The 16850-nt window shown below is 37.4% G+C and overlaps 2 protein-coding genes across 7 annotated transcripts; one reads left to right on the forward strand and one right to left on the reverse strand.

The window, feature by feature from the left end:
• Positions 1-247: 247 nt before the first annotated feature.
• Positions 248-12954, forward strand: bnip2 (BCL2 interacting protein 2). 6 transcript variants are annotated; one of them, XR_311659.1, is made up of 12 exons: positions 248-1327; positions 4129-4224; positions 4345-4412; positions 7243-7419; positions 8821-9003; positions 9597-9699; positions 9774-9905; positions 10032-10118; positions 10208-10306; positions 10865-10900; positions 11309-11417; positions 12177-12239. XR_311659.1 is itself a non-coding variant. In XM_005729998.1 (12 exons), exons 1-11 carry the CDS (start codon positions 963-965, stop codon positions 11485-11487), a joined length of 1359 nt encoding a protein of 452 aa, XP_005730055.1. In that variant the 5' UTR covers positions 249-962; the 3' UTR covers positions 11488-11502; positions 12177-12240. The 6 variants fall into 6 exon arrangements, 4 of the variants coding, with proteins under 4 accessions (XP_005730055.1, XP_005730053.1, XP_005730054.1 ...); XM_005729998.1 differs by lacking the exon at positions 11309-11417 and adding an exon at positions 11475-11502 and having other exon boundaries at positions 249-1327; positions 12177-12240; XR_001290337.1 differs by having other exon boundaries at positions 10865-11417.
• Positions 12955-13825: 871 nt separating this feature from the next.
• On the reverse strand, positions 13826-15265 carry gcnt3 (glucosaminyl (N-acetyl) transferase 3, mucin type). The gene is made up of 2 exons (XM_005730154.2): positions 15224-15265; positions 13826-14968 (listed from the first exon to the last, which is right to left on the reverse strand). The coding sequence occupies exons 1-2, from the start codon at positions 15263-15265 to the stop codon at positions 13826-13828; spliced, it is 1185 nt and encodes a 394-aa protein (XP_005730211.2).
• Between the last annotated feature and the right edge of the window lie 1585 nt (positions 15266-16850).

A 16850-nucleotide genomic window follows, 5' to 3' on the forward strand; every position in this document is an offset into this window, starting at 1 on the left:
TTATTACATACTTTATAATCTACATTTTGCTAACTTTATTTTATGTGGGACACTCAAAAAGAAGTTTCAGTTTTGAAAATAGAATATCATTATGTTACTCGTGATCACAGCAGGGCAGTAAAAAGAAAAGCTTACAGTGCAACAAAATGACATTTTAATGAAATTTGGCGTGCTTTTGTGTGCTTGCACACAAAAAAATAAATTCATAAATCACACGTGACCACAAACTGTGTCGTTTATGCCGAAGAATCTGCAGGAAACACAACTGGCAACTCCGCTGACTGTATGCATATCCATGATAGAGCAAGGCGTTGTTAGCAAACGGTTAACTTCTGCCGTTTAGTTGCCGAGGTTCGTGTGTCGGCAAATTAAAAGGAAGTAGTCTTTGTATTTAACATGGGTCCAAGAAAAGACTGTCTTTACGTTGAGCTGTAGTTGATAACTGCCGAATTATTTCTTTTTTGGCTCATAGACAGCGTTAATTGGAATACAAAGCTTGTTTTGTCGTGGCTAAACTTTGCTAACCCCAAAGCTAGCCTGACTGAATGTGTTACGTCCACCGGAGAGCCCTCTGGACTTGGAGGAAGGAAGGAAGGAAACTGATAAGTAGGATAACTGCGCACCTATGCTTCTGCAAAGCTAGAACTCTTTGGGACTCTTGAGTTAACACCGTGACGCATTTAGAAAAGGTGACTATCTGTAGACTTCGCGTGATATTTGACACTGTTTGGTTAATGAGATATGCTGTTAGTTGGCATAGCTAGCTGCTAGCGCCACGTCTCTGGGCTAGCTGTGCAGCAGACAAGAGCTATCCTGTTAGCCACAAACTTCCAAAGAAGTTTTGTAAGTCAGATTTTTCTTTCTGGTTGAGTTGGTCAAGGAGCTGAACGGTGATTAAAGCGTTTCACGGTCAGACTCTTTAACTCTGATCTGCTGTACCACCGGGACAACCGGAGAAACTTATGGCATCGGATGTGATTGAGAGTGAAGCGGTGCTGAAGGGTGTAAGTAATATGAATTTGAACAATAGCAGCCCAGATACTGTCACACCCAGAAGGACTCTTGAGGATTTGGGAAACAGACAGACTTCCAGCCCGTCATCATCCGGTGTATCGGGAGAAGGCGATGACGAGGAAACAGACGAATTGCAAAATAGCACAGCTTCTGCTGCAGAAAAGGGCGAAGAGGAGTTTCAAGACAGTCTAACCAAAACAAGCGGTACACCACAAGAAAGGAAGACTCCAGACAATGTGCAGAAGCAACGAGGAAAAAGCTCTACCCCGGTGAGCGTTCCCCAGCCACGCTCACCAGCTGGAGCCACTGGAAGGTGTGTATTTAGACATTTTTGTGTTTTCCTTACATAGAAGCAAACTATGAGAAAATTAGCACAGATATGGTTTAGTCTCTCCCAGAGTCAAACGATAGTTTTGTCGGTGGTTCTAAAGTGGACCTAGGTGTACATGTGACTGTTTGTTTATCTGCCTTTGTATTGGTTATAGCGTAGTCTGACGGCCCTGTGTCAGTTGGGATAGGCTCCGGTGACGTGCCAAAGAGCGTCGTATCATTGGCCTACAGTCTGTGAAATATATCTCAGACATGTCTCTCATGAATGAAGTCATTTTCAGCCAGAAAAGCATCCCTGTCATAGGGTAGAAACTGAAATCAGTTTTTGGAAGAGTGACTTTTATATGTCCTTTTATTTATTCAGGTTGAAAGTCTCATTGACATTAAAAATTCATATTACATATTAAAAAAGAAACATGGAAAAATCAGGAGTCACTTTTTAGCACAACATCGATCCTCTGCAGAAAGATGTGTCAAAGCTATGGATTTCAGAATTGACAAGCCACCTATCCTTAACTATTATTGTCAATAAATATTGCTTACTGGGAGCCAATCACTCTTGTGTCTTCATTCCATTTCTCTTATTAGATATTTGTCAGTAATGTTTTTTTCATGCAGGAAAAAATAAGCAACTTGACATGGCGTGGATACTTAAACTCTAAAACATTGTACTTATAGGTGTGTTTTTTATTTATTATTTTACATTTTTTGCAGTAATCTTGAAAATTGCTTGTCCAGGAGTTAACTTCCAAAAATGTCATCATTTAACCTCAGAGTTCATCTACGTCTTTGTAGCACTGGTACTTTGCTCTAAAAATAGTTGTTTTCAACATCTTGCCAGAAACTGTTGGAAACCAGCCATCCCAAAACTAATTCAGGACCATCAGATTACTTTGCAGATCTTAAGTTCAGAAAAAGCTGCTTCAGTTTAGCCAAACTGGTCATTTACAAAGGTTTGCCTAACTTCTGAACTTGTTAAGATGTGAAATTGAAGGTTTTCTCTACAGACATTAGTGCACTTTGCTCTGCACCCCTGAGGGATTTTTAAACGAACTATTGTGAATATTAACTTGGAGGGAGCTATAAAGAATGGTAACAGACTTCAACCCTTCACATAACTAAAACAGAAAAACGCAGCAAAAATAAATGTAGATAGAATGATAAACTTACAATAATCTTGTATTTGTTTCATTTATGTTGAAATTATGAATATAAAAAATGACTTCTTAACTGGTAACACATTTACTTTTGCCTTGAGCTTTATTTAAACAAATTAGCATTGCATCTTTAAAGTTTTTCCATAGTTAAACCATCCCCCACTGATATCCATATTAATTCAGTTCTCTATTGTGCTCAGTATAATAATTACACCTTTAAAATTTCTGTCATCTTTTCCTTTTGACTTTTTAATGTAGCTAATTTCTTTCTATATGCTTCCATTTGCATTGATTGCAATGGTTCCCTCTCAGGAAACTACATTCCTGTAGCAGTTGGATTTCAGATGTAATGTGAGGATTAGCACCATGTACAAGTAGACAGCTAAACTGACATATTATGAAATGTTGAGTACTGAATGCCCAGAATGTTTGTGTGTCTGGAAGTACAAATTCCGCAGTCTATATGATTAATGCATCAAAGGGAGCTTGGTACAACATGGATACAGATACCATTGGTCTGCACTGGTGAGCAGTCGGTTTATAAACTAAGCCCTTAGCACAAGCTTGTAAGCTTTTTAAGAAGCTACTGAAACTGAGATTTTCAAACATCTATTTCATATGATTACTTTTGTCTCATGTTAAGATATTTTATTAATTGAAAACACAGGCAATGAGGATAAACTTCCTTTTAGGTTGCTTTAATCATTAAAAGCTACAATATTGAATATACAGTCCAAAAACATGCTTTTATCTCCATAATCTTTTTACCCCACACTTTACAGTTGCTCTACTTTGTTGGCAATGAAAACGTAGCCTGACAGATATAGGATTTTTAGGATCAATACCAATAGTTAGTTATTTTATGAGTTCAATATTTTAGATATTATTTCCTTTAATAAACATGAATGTGACACATGCATAGTAGTGATATGTAAAGAAGATTTTAGTTTTGCAATTATAAGTAATATTGGTGGGTGAATCAATACTTGCAGGCTCTGGTGCCTTCATTGTAAGGGTCAAAGATATTTTTCACCTCCTTACAGTTCTTGGGGGTCAAAAATTACTCAAAAATGCCAACCCTTATTTTGGACCTACAGACCTGTAAACATATATTGGTTCTTTAAGTTGGCAGCATTTTGAGTATTAGAGGACTGTTTTGTTTTTTGGGTTTGTTGGGTACCTTTTGCATTAGTATAGCTTAAGTAAAATTACTTGTCAGCTTATTAATTTAAAATCGAATTGATTTGTTTCGAATAAATCCAGTTATTATGGCAGATGTTCTTCCTTCTTTATTCGTACAGTGTATGCTCATGTGCTTTTGTGTAGCCAAGTGTACCTATTATACACTGACTTTTTGAAGATTTTAATTGATGATGTATTAGCCCAAGGACAAAAATTGCCTTACTTTCAGCACATCAGGAGTGCGTCTGCATTTTCCCCTTAATCATTTTAAGACTAAACAAGTCATTGTTTTAAGATGCCCAATTACACGTTTGGATTTCACAGATAATTTCCGCTTGCCCTCCTCCTGATCTTGATACATTTTCAAGTGCAAGACAACAATCGAGCAGTTAGAGATTGTTAACCATAACAGATTGTTCAACCTTTTTCCCCTTTTCATTCCCAGCCTTGAACGTCAAGAGTCAGTTGCCACAACAGAAGCCCGCCTCAGAATGGAAGGAGTTGAACTTAAGGAAGAGTGGCAGGATGAGGACTTTCCACGGTACTGTCTCAATCGCACTTATATCATGCTTCATAGCTTTGCATCACATGTTTGGGTTTTTCAAAGTCCCATTAACCGTGAATCTGCTGAATGTATCATTATCTTTTGTATGAATCTTAGGCCTCTCCCAGAGGAAGAGGAGCTTGAAGATGAGCTTTTTGCAGAAGCTTCTGAGGCAGGAAACTCTGGTAATGAAAACACAATACTGTTCTTTGCATTGCTACAGTCAAAAACAGAACACTGAAGAACAAAGTCCTTGCATTTTAAAATGCACATGGCCATATGGAAGTTAAAAGAGATACTGGTTGATCTTCAATTCATGTGCATTCAGCTGAAACTGAGGCCTGAGCAGTCTGAGTTTTACAAATCAAAAGAGTAATTTCTGACGTGGTCTTTTTAGTACAAAATCCTCTCAGGTAGGGGTGGGCGGTATAAAAGGTATACGGTAGAAACAATATAAAATTGGCCAACGGTAGAGATTTTGACTTTACTGCGATAGCGAATGTTGATGGTGTCATCAAGCTGCGCCTGTTTTGGTCGAAAGCATCGCAGCGGCTGCAAACAATATCATCTGCAAATTATGTCGGGCGACGGTAATAGCAAAGAGACCAAGCACTTTTGGAATATGGGGAAAGCCAAAAACTGCACTTCCTAGACTTCCATACCATTGATTAATTTTTGCTGAATTCTCTCGCAGCTGCTCTATTCCATGTTGTTGCAGTATATTAATGACTAACCTCGTATTGTGAATTCTCCTGACTGAAGTTTGGTCCGTTTACAGCATCCCGACATGTGACTGTATATGTCCCTAACCACCAGAAACCCTCATGTTAACTTTTATCGAGTGGAAAAAAGTTAACAGCCATCCTTCAGCTTCACTGTGCTAATGTTATGCTAACGTAGCTGTTTTGCTAGCGATCACGTAGCACATCACTATATACCAGCTAGCTCAACTTCAGTAACCCTACAAAGTCACTGCTGTTTAGTTTTCTGTCTTCATTTATGTTGGAAATGACAGCAGAGCTGTACGTTTGAATTTTTTCAGAGATCTCTCAGTCAGAACATGCTATATCATGTTTAGGTGGAAACTAGCGAGCTAACTTCCTGCTAACTTCTAACTCTGTTAAAAATAAATTCTGTTTTCATGGATGCCTGGATGTTAAACGTAATTATTACACCTGGTAAAGCAGCAACGCTGATCATTTTATTAAAGGTGAAAGAATTTAGACAGTTTTTAACTCTCAGTGATGCTGTGTGTTTGTTTGACTTTGGGACCTGAAGCAGACAGAGTTTTGGACCCAGATTACTTCGCAAGGCTCCTCACTACAGCAGCCGTAATGCTCCGGCAATCCATCAAGCGGTGCGCCTTCATAGCTTACCAAAGTCGTACTGAAACATTTTTGACAGATTTCTGCGCGCCATGTACTACATAAAATCTGTTTGAGGTCGGTAACCACAACCAGAATTCATACATAAGGCACACTGTTGATCTTTGAGAAAATTAAATGATTTTAAGTGTGCCCAATGGTATGTAAAAATACGTTATACAGAAGAAAAGAATATATCGCGATATATATATATCGTTACCGCACATGCTTCAAATTATACCGTGATATTTCTTTGCCAAGCTGCAGTGGAATGATGTTCACTGAAACCAAAATTTCCATTTTAAAAGACTGTAATGTTGAAAGTGTCACTTAATTTCTATACCAGCCAAGCTTCACATTAGTGTTGGCTGAACTTCAAAGTATTTGAAAAGTATTTTTTCATAAACAAGCTCTGTGAAGTACCAAAGCATAGTATTAAACTGGCTCTGGAGCTAATTAAATACTTTAGTAATCATTATCCCTGGCATTGTCAGTTCTGCTTTCATTGCTATAGAAATTTGGAAAAGAGATTTCCTTTTTGTTATGAGTATATAAACAATATCATTAATGTCGATTTCAATTTTATTCATATAGCACATTTCATGACATGTAAACTCAATGTCATAAAAGATTAAAAAAAAAAAAAAAACTTGACAAAGAAATACAAGCTAACACACACACTGTGTGCTGAGCTGCAGCCAGGTGGTAGAGCAGGCTAACCTACTAATCAGGTAGTTGGTGGTTCGATCCCCATCTGCACCTGCTGCTCTGTGTGCCAAATATCCAAGACGTTTGGAACCATTAAAATGTCTGCACCTGATGGCCTGAGAGGTCTAATTGGGTTATAGATACTGAGGAAGTCAGAGATCTACTGTTCAGCCAAACCATTGAGGGCTTTATGAACTAATAGAAGCATTTTAAAGTAAATTCCGTACTGAACTGGGGGCACTTCAAAATTTGGGTAATGTGTTCAAATTTACAAGTATGTGTGAAGGTTCTGGTTGCATTCTGAACAAGCTACTGATGATTTGGATAATCTGCCAAATAGAGCATTACAGTAGTTTCATTTCCCCAGTATGAATACATGGACTAATTTCTCTGAGCCAGTTTCAAAAAATAATTTTTATAGCATATTTTAGTGCATATTTCTAACTATTATTGTATATTTTCCCTCCATAAATTCTTAAATTTGCTCTTCCGTTTCTGTCTTTAAATACCAATTTAAAATAGATCTTTTTTGGTATTAGCAGTAGAAAGTTTTTATAATTTCGTTTATAAGGAAAACTGGTAAGACTGCACATTAAAAATACTGTCAAAATGAAAAGCCCTGCATTCATTTTTAGTTGAAAATGATCTTTAACGAGTTTATTATCAGCAAAAGGTTATTCCAAAGCTTTTAGTATTACAGCATATGATGCACACACACATTAAAATAAGTACCAACAAGAATACTGCCTATGCAATAGGTTAAAATGCCTCTTCCTACCAACCCATGATTCTAATCCCTACTTAAATAAGAGACGCACCAGAAAAGAACTGCTCACCACATGTAATCACTGTGTTATCTCTGACCTGAAAAAGCTTGAACCTTTCAAAAAGCTGTTCTCACAGTAGACCGTATAATCATTATTGATTTGACATCCTACCCTAGGCTACGCAGTGAATCATGGCAAGAAGACTAAGAAAAAACTTGCAGCTCCAGACATCAGTCTCACTCTTGACCGCAGTGAAGGTTCTCTTCTCTCTGACGAGCTGGATGAAAGCACAGAGCTAGACCTCAGTGACATGGACACGCCCTCGGACAACAGCAATGAATTTGAATGGGAAGGTAGGAATTATATATAATTAAAAATAATTAAAAATATTGGTCTGGTACTTCTGGTATTATCCTTTAACCCTCATTGTTTCACTTTGCTTATTTAAAGGCAGATGTTACACATCATCTTTTAGATGAGGTCTAGTTGGGATGTTATTTTCACAACAAACAGAAGTTCTCCGGTCTTTTTTTTTAAATGTCTGGGTTCTTGCGTCCATGTGTTTGTTTTTTTTTTCTTCCTGTATTTTTTACAGGTTTGCTTAGGCAGCTGACTGCCTGCAGTGTGGTTAAAATATGCTTTGTTGTTTTTTGTTTCCACACTGCTGCCTTCCTCTTTTTCACTTGGAAGAATTGTTTCCATTCTCTGCCTGGAAACAGGCTGCAGGCCAGCAACAGGTTTCTCTGTTCCTTGTGGTAAGATCTTTTGGACAGCTGTCTTTTTCAAACAAATCAAGATGTTTTTTTGTTTGTTTTTCATTTTTGTTCGTTTGGTTTGTTCCTCCCCACCATATTTCATACCCTTTCATTTTTACTTAATATATTTGATTCATCTCCCCCTTTCTTTCAATTGTTCCTGCTTGAGTAAACAATAGCAGGTTATCACTTAATGGTGAAATTGTTGGCCATTTTGTCCTGTTTGATTATCAGTTATTCAGTGAGTCACAATTTAAAAGCATTCAAATTTCAGAGAATAACTACTGGAACAAGAAAACTTCATTGATCTCTGCACGAAAATTGATTTTCCGCAGTTGCTTAACACAGTAATAAAAGAGTAAATACCTTAAGCATAAAACTTAAATTAAACTTGTATTAAGTTATATTGTTCCAAAATCAAACAAGACATGAGACCAGACAATTAGAATTAAATTAAATTAAGAACATTTTGGTTCTCTTCACAGAAAACACACTCAAGTTTGTCCATTTGATTTAATCTCACGGTTTCATAAGTTTTGATTTGCTTGTTGCATGCTTGATATCATGTGATCATGTGAGTACTTTCCTTGATGTCTGCATGATGAACTTGACATTCTGCACATCATGCAGCTATGCTGTAAATCTTACAAACGATCCTCAGATATCCTTGGGCATTTGAGCAAATGCAGCACTCTACAGTAGAAGTGTGTTTTGCTTTTGCTTTCCTACAGGAAATTATGAATTTTCTCCCCAGAAAAAGTGAAGTGAGCGAATGGAATTGAGGATGTGAATGTTGGTGTTGATTCAGAGAAAGAACATCCCTCAAGATACACAAGATTAAAGCAAGAAAATAAATGTGCATATGATTTGAAATTTAAAATACAAATTATCGAGTGATCTCAAAATTGTATCACATTTGACCAAAAAGAATCTGATTTGAATCATGTGTTAAGTTTGCAGCATTCAAGTTGTTAGTTTAACTTGCCTCTTCTCCTTCAGATGATCTTCCTAAGCCAAAACCCACAGAACTACTACAGAAAGGCGTGGAATCAGTTCACGAGTATTCGGCCTCAGAGGAGAGGGAAGACAGTCGACGCTGGAAGATGCTTCGTATTGGAGACCAGGAACACAGAGTGGACATGAAGGCCATTGAACCTTACAAGAGGGTCATCAGCCATGGAGGCCAGTACCATTGAAGTACCTCTAGTAGCAAGTCTTGAAACTTTACATACAATTTGGCAGCATCTCACTGTACTTATTAGAAGTATTATTTTTAAGGGCCTCTCTAAATAAATTATGAGTGATTCCTAATCTTAATTCCAGCTGCAGCCAGGACATGAAAACTACATTTATCGAGTCATCGGTGAAATCTGACAACAAAGACACTTAGGTATATCTGCCCCAGCTTGAGGCTTAAAAAGCTTTCATCGCAGAGGTTACACTTTTACAAAACGTTGATTCACAAGATTATGGCTTCATTAACGGTTAAATCCAGTGATGACACAATCAAAGCCATAGTCTGGCTCCTCCCACCAGAGCAAAGAACAAATGGCATGCTAATTAATCTTATAGACACAGTAAGCCCAAAACAATGTTATGATTGGCTCATATTTTATCCGATCGGTTCTTTGGTAGCAGCAGTGGATGAATAAACTGTATTGCCGGTACACGTTTGACATGATTCAATCAGCTTGTGTGTATTCACAGTATGAATTCCTTTTTTTTTTTTTTTAATATTAAAAATGACTTTGTGGCGTTTGAATCTCTCATTGCAGGTTACTATGGAGACGGTTTGAATGCCGTAATTGTGTTTGCTGTGTGCTTTATGCCGGAGAGCAATCAGCCAAATTACAGATACATCATGGAGAATTTATTCAAGTGAGTTTTTATTTGAAATTTAGTTCCTTCACACATTTTAGAGAGCTGTGTCAAATGCGATATTCTTGTTTCAGGTACGTCATTGGCACACTGGAGCTTTTGGTTGCTGAGAACTATATGATTGTGTATTTAAACGGGGCGACCTCTCGTAAGAAGATGCCAACTGTTGGCTGGCTTAGAAAGTGCTATCAGCAGATTGATAGGAGGTGAGTGAGTTGCACAACTTGGAAAACTGGTTTTTAAAAGACAGACAATATGAGAACATAGATATTTGGGTCACTTTAGACAAATAAGCATCAGATCGTAACACCTGTCCTCACTCTTCTTTACAGGCTACGGAAGAATCTGAAATCCTTGATAATCGTACACCCCTCTTGGTTCATTCGCACCCTGCTGGCACTCACCAAACCTTTCATAAGGTAACTGTAATGTAAAAAGGTAATCACAAGTCAAAGACATTCGTGGTGTAATCTCTTTATTCTGAATGTTTCTGATTTCTTTTTCACAGCTCCAAATTTAGTCAGAAAATCAAGTACGTGTACAGCTTGTCAGACCTTGCTGACATGGTTCCAATGGAGTATGTGTCCATACCAGATTGTATCAAACAGTAAGTATGGTGTTTGTAGCACTGATGTCTGTGTTGCATTATAGTGGTTTTCCTCGTGGCAAGGGTAGGCCGTAAGTTAGCTGTGTCCCACTGACCTAAATGTGCACACTGCGTCATTATACAGGAGATACAGTCTGCCCAAAGCCCATAAGCATTACTATTATTATTATTATTATCATCATCATCATATATGCATGATCCCGTGTTACAATGGCAATGTTTTATTGCCACGTCACTACATATTGCTTCCAGTGTATACACAGCTTAGATTGTTGTTTTGTAAGTATTCTATAAGCTGCTGTTAAATATCGTAGTGTTCATTTCTTTGCTAATATGCATAATTATTGAGTTGCACTACAAATTACTCATGCTGTCTTCTTCTTTGAGGCTCTGCACGTGACAAATCTTGTATCGTCACGGCATTTAAAAAGGCAGCACAAATAACTCCTCTTGACTCAGTGAAACTCAGTAAAATGTTTTTCTCTTTTGGATGTGTGGTTGCTGTCGGCTGTGTGTTTCTTCTTCTGCCTAACCCGATTTCCCTGCCCCCTTCTTAAGGTTTGACGAGGAAAAAAATAGGAAAAGCCGTAAAAGGTATATGCACTTTCACCCAGGGTCAGCTTCCGCATCTTCTGCATTTCATAAAACTAACAGAGAAATGATGAGTTGGCTTTCAGAAATGCACCAAGACACCTAACTTTCTTTCATTTTCATAGTTGGATGATTTTTAGTTACTGCTTGTCCCGAATCAACAGCTTTCCTCTCCAACTCCCCACATGTTCATCTGATTTGATTCAGGATTTACCTTCCTAATTAACAGATTGAGAGTACATTTTTTGGTCTCCAACAAATAGGTGACTTGGTGATTATTTAACCAGCTAAATAGATTTTCTGAGCCACTTTTGTGAAGATCATCCCCAAAAGACTATTGCATTTACATTTATTACCTCAAAGCTACCTTAAAATTGTATTCAGCACTTAGTTTTGTTTGTTTTTTTTAAGCCGCAGAGCGTGCTTGCTCACAGCTCATACTTGCTGTCACAAGTCATAACTTCACAAGCTACATGAAGATAAGGTTTCAAGGAAGCTGAATGTGTTGCTGCTTGTTAAGGTAAAAAAAGCCAGGGCATTAAGTTGCACTTACTTGCATTTATCTTGTGAAAAACAGGCTCTTATTTTGAGGAGGTTGGTGTTTGGTAAGTTTGTTTGTGTGTACAAATGAATGGGGTCAAGTAAGGAAGTAGCTCGCCTTAGTCACTGTGGTTTTTGGTGGCACTGCAGCCGTGGCCTCACATGGTTTAGTAACTGGCTCTCACTGAACACACGGTTTGTTCATTCTCACAGCTCTTTGCATGACTCACTGCTTACCCGCTGCCCACTGATTTTTGGTAATTGCCACCTCTTTCAGTTTTAATATTCTGCTTATTGTTGATTCAGTAATGACCACTCAGGAAGAGATGGTATTCAGCAAGACAAAGGCTTTTCTGGCAATATTTAATGTATTTTTACTGCTAAAGTAGAAGCCAAAGTAGAAATTTTTCACTTTTCAATGGAAACAGGAAACTTTTAACGATACAGCTGGTACTGATCTTTGTACTGATCAGACATTTTAAGAAGTTGCATGTATACAAAATACATACATGTGTATATACAATATATACAAATTGGGATTTGTATATATTTCAGCGTTTTAAAATTTTTTTTTTTTTTTTTTTTTTTTTTTTTTTTTTTTTTTTGGGCAAATTGGTCTAGTGAGTCTGATCATTTTTATACATTCCTGTGTATAGAAATAATCCTGACACCAAAAAATCCCATTTTGATAGTGTTACAGATTTTGTACAGTTTTAATGACCACTAAATTTGTGTGCAGAATCGATCAGGACATGCACGGCAAAACGGAGAGCGCAGCTGCTACTGTCCCGGAGTGACCTGGCTCACGCTTCGAGACATGGAAAGGAACGGTGAAGAATGTTGAGGACTGCAGCCATTCATGTTTGTTTTCTGGGTGATGGGACTGGAGGCTTCTTTGCATCAAGAAAGTGCCTTTTTGACATGATGCTGCCTGTTACATGTTGGAACTGTTTTTGTTTTTGTGCTGCATTTCTGTGTCAACCAGTTTGATCTGCAGCACTTTGTCCACATGCTGTCATAAACTTTTTAATCCTTTTTTATTTACTCCTGTATCTCGTGTCAAACTAAGCGCATTGGTTTCCCTGTAGCTACTGGTGTATGTACACTATTTGAGGCACTCTTGTTACAAGTGGTTGATGCATGTTCTACTTTATTACATTTAAAATTATATATTTATATTCAAAAGGTGTCAAAGGAAATAAATTAATATATTTTTATGATGGATCTGATTTTAAACTGCGTATTAGGTCACTGACTCACTGAGTGGCATTGGATAGAACACGTTTAATGGCATCTTGTTCACTGTTCACTGCTGATGTTCTCTGTTAAAAGCCTGCCTGGGGAAAGGAAATCTTTGTTTTTATTTAAATTTTTTTTTTTTTCCTCGCTTGCCCCTCACTTGAATGTACTGTTTTTGCTTGTTGAGGGTGAACACTTGCGAAAGAAACTATCTGAACCAAGGATGTAGGTCTTTATTTTCTCATTTCCTTCAAAGTAAAGCCATGGATCCAATCTGATTGCTTTGTATCTTTTATTATTGTTGTTATTATTAGTTTTAGATCTTTTTTTTTTTTTTTTGTAATGCAAAATTTTTGGGAATAACAAGATAGTTTTTGCGCTACAATAGTTCTGTAGTGGTCAAAAGTATGTTTAACAGGAAATGAGAATTTACAAGAACAAAAACAAAAGGCAACGTGCACTCAGCTATTAATTGTCTATATGGAAATAAAATGTAGCCTAATGCAGTAGTTCTGCAGTAAATGTGCTTTCAGTTAGGTTAAAACTTTTACTTGAGACAATGTGAGCTGAGTTAACTACCTAGTAATTGCAAGGACAAAATTAGAGAAACCTCTGTTTAAATACAATTTTAAAAAATGCAATACAAAAACAATACACTTAAAAAGAAAAGATTTGAATTTCAAATGATCTGTTGTGAAAGTTTAATAGACATACTTTAAGCAATGTTTTTCACCTTTGTGTGTCTCTTCTGCCATACTTGAGCTCCACTAGATGGCACTGCAATTACAGGTTTCACTGACAAGAAACTATTAACAGCTCTACAAGAAGGCTTGAAAGAAGTACCAAAAATGACAAGGAACAGTGACAGCCACGGGATTTTACATTTACATGACTGACATTTTAGTATAAATTATTGCTGATCTGAAAAAATCTAATTCTCCATAGTTGTTGAAAAACCAAGGCATTAGACCCCTTTGCTTTGTTACAACACCTCCCAACATTCTTATCTTTTTAACCACTAAAGGCAAAAATAAAACTCAGGATCTTCTACGGGTGTAACTTAGAAAGGACTTTCTACTTACAACAAACAACGCAAACTTCACTTATAATGAATTACACTTTTAATTCATTGTAAGTTTTACTCAATGGTCACATTTTCCTAGTGGACAGTGGATCATGACCTAAAGCTTTGAAACGCAGCACTGATTCCAGACACCTTATGGCAACATCATCAACCTCTGGATCAAACTTATTTGCAAACAGGTGGTGTTGTTTCAGGAGCCATGGGAGGTCACCCGCTCCATACACACAAATAGATCTTCTATAAACACCAGTGCATGGGTAATATGGGGCTCCCTTATTCATATCTCCTGCTGAATACGACCACTTCACTGCCCGAGCCAAAGCTAGCATGTCTGACATGTCATACTTCCCATTTGGGGGCATTGACCCAGGAACAGAGGGCATCCTCTGCAGGGTGGCCCACAAGTGCTCATCAGGGCTGTATGTGTCCTTCTCCCACTCCAGAAACTTCTGAACCTCTCTGTCCTCCAACACATGTTCCACAAAAGCTCTTGTGACCACAAAGTAGGCATTTCCTGAGAACATGGGGATGCTGATTGGTGGGGCACTTTTCCACACATATGTGCCGATAACACTGTTGGTGACATTGTGGTGATACTGCCAACGACCTTTCTTGCAGCCAGAAGTCACCTCAGACTCCATGCTGTTCCTCCCATTGAGAAACTTCAGTGCCCTCACCATCTCTCTGTTTGTTTTGATGGGGAAGTCTGTCCCACAGGTGTTAAGCAGGTACCTCCAGTTGATGTGAGTATTTAGCAGATCTTTCATGCAATTCAGATCTGCCTGTACTCTGAACCACGAGGCATATACCACTCTTTCTAATTTACTGGCTACAAACACATTAGGAAAGCATGAAGCAATCGCAGCCACAGCCTTCATGAATGATGCAGAGGATTTCTGGTCCACGTGTACACAGTAAATGTTCTGAGGAGCATAAACAGCTCGTAGAAGCCGCTCAAACATCTCAATCTTGTCATGGATCACCATGGAGTATGCAATGGGGAAATCTTTCTCTTCCTCACTGAGAGGAGCTGTGATGAAACCTCTTTCTTCAACGTAAACTTGACAGTTGACTGTTGCATTAATGTAGAAGTCCTCAGAAAAAACATTCTTCTTTTTCCTGGATGACAGAAGCCTTTCTAATTCACCTTCCTTACCTTTCACATCACCAGTGATAATAGTCGAACAACCAGGCAGATCAGCTGAGAACTGAGGAGGTATTTGCAGATCAGATGGTGACTGTTCAGAGCCAAATCTCCAAAGAGCAAAAGAAAGGAACAAAACCATCAAGGTAAGAAAAAGATTTCTTAACATACGACCCTTTGTAAAATACATATCCTTGTTTGAAAGGGACTGCCACACAGGTGACTTTGTCTTCAGTGCAGGTTACAGTTCGACTAAATGGTGAGAGGCTGCACCGTGGGGAGGTGTGTCAAGCTAAGGCGGAGACAATAAAAACATTACCTGGGAGGTTATGCCTATTACATCTATTTCTTTTGTCCCCATGATAGATCAGAGAAAACTGACTCATAGTGTGTTAAAACATCTATATTTCATCCATGATACATACCTCAGTTAGGGTGAGCTCTAGATGCATCTGAAGCATTAACATTTTGATCATAAAATTAAAAATAAACTCAAGAAAACAATATCACAGTAACAACCACAGGCTTTTACATATTACATGACTGATATTTTAGTCGATGTTTCTCAATAGCTCAGTTATTTATGCTGCATGGCTTTTGGACCCTTGCTTCATGTAACTCCATTTCTCTGCCTTCCTGTTTCCTCGTCACCTCACTAAAGGCAATGAAAAAATTCTTAATATAAATCTTTATAATAATTTATTTAAATCTCAAAAACTACATATCAATGCCATGATATTTACTTAAATAACTCGAATATCACAAATTACACTTTTAAATCATTGTAAGTATTACTCTGTGCCTGGGTCCTCGTCACAAAACATGACATCACTGTTTTGTACATTTAAACACAATTTAATCCCCACATTTGTGAAAGAAATGCAAAACACTTTTTTGAAAAGTCTGTAGCAAAACCATCAAATCTGATAAAGGTTATTTAAATGCTGCAAAAGAAGAATGAATTGGAATATAAAAAAAAAATACATATCCTAACCTTAATTACTGGGGGAGAATAATGGATGATGCTCATAGTGAGTAAAAAGTAAACTGACTGCATTTTTTGGATACATAAAAAATACTCCCAAAACAGAATAAAATTATTACAAATAAATTATTACAAAATATTGATAAAAACTATGAAAAGTGAGGCAACTTTGCCTGTGGTAGAATGTATAAAATGTATGAAAAAATCTTTACTGCTGATACTAATTTTACTAATTTAATAATTCTAATTTTGTGTTGTAAGATTTATGAGTTTCATACATTCATAGTGGTACTTGGGAGAGCTTGACATTTTATCAGGTGGTACACACTGTAAAAAGTTTGAGAAACACTGATAAGTGTATGTGTGCTTTTGGAAAACATTTAAAGCTGCAGTACAGAATCTTTTGAAACAAGCTTAAAACATTTTTAGAATAGAAACAGAGCACTCTGCTTCTCTCTACAGCTCCTCACTCCACCAGGGCTGTTTGGCACTTTCTGATAGTGTGCAAATGTGATGTACGTACTGCGGCAGTCATACAGACAACTGGATGGTCCAAAGGTTGGCCTACCTATTACTGGCTGAGGTTTAAGAGTTGTGGCTGAACCACATAAAAATATATCATTAATTTTAATCTCCCCAATCAATGATAATGTTATGTTGGTTTTGCAGATTCTGCATAGCAGGTTTAATATAGGGGGAAAACAACTTCCAGATTGTGTGAGTAAAATCAGGTTTTTTCTCTTTGTCAGTTTAACAGTTTCTGTTGTGCCTGTCACTGTTCCCTGTCTGTCTTCTTACCCGGTTCTTCCTGACCTTGTACTTTCTCCTCATGTTCCCCTCTCTCCCTCTTTGGACTGACAATCTTACACAAATAGATTATATACAATTAGATGAAAAATTAAATTAATATGAAACAAATACTGTAGATCATTGGTTAAATGATCACCAAGCAATATTTGTT

Source organism: Pundamilia nyererei, unplaced genomic scaffold, assembly GCF_000239375.1.
Source record: "Pundamilia nyererei isolate P.nyererei 1_Seehausen unplaced genomic scaffold, PunNye1.0 scaffold00035, whole genome shotgun sequence".
In the NCBI taxonomy this organism is placed as follows: Eukaryota; Metazoa; Chordata; class Actinopteri; order Cichliformes; family Cichlidae; genus Pundamilia; species Pundamilia nyererei.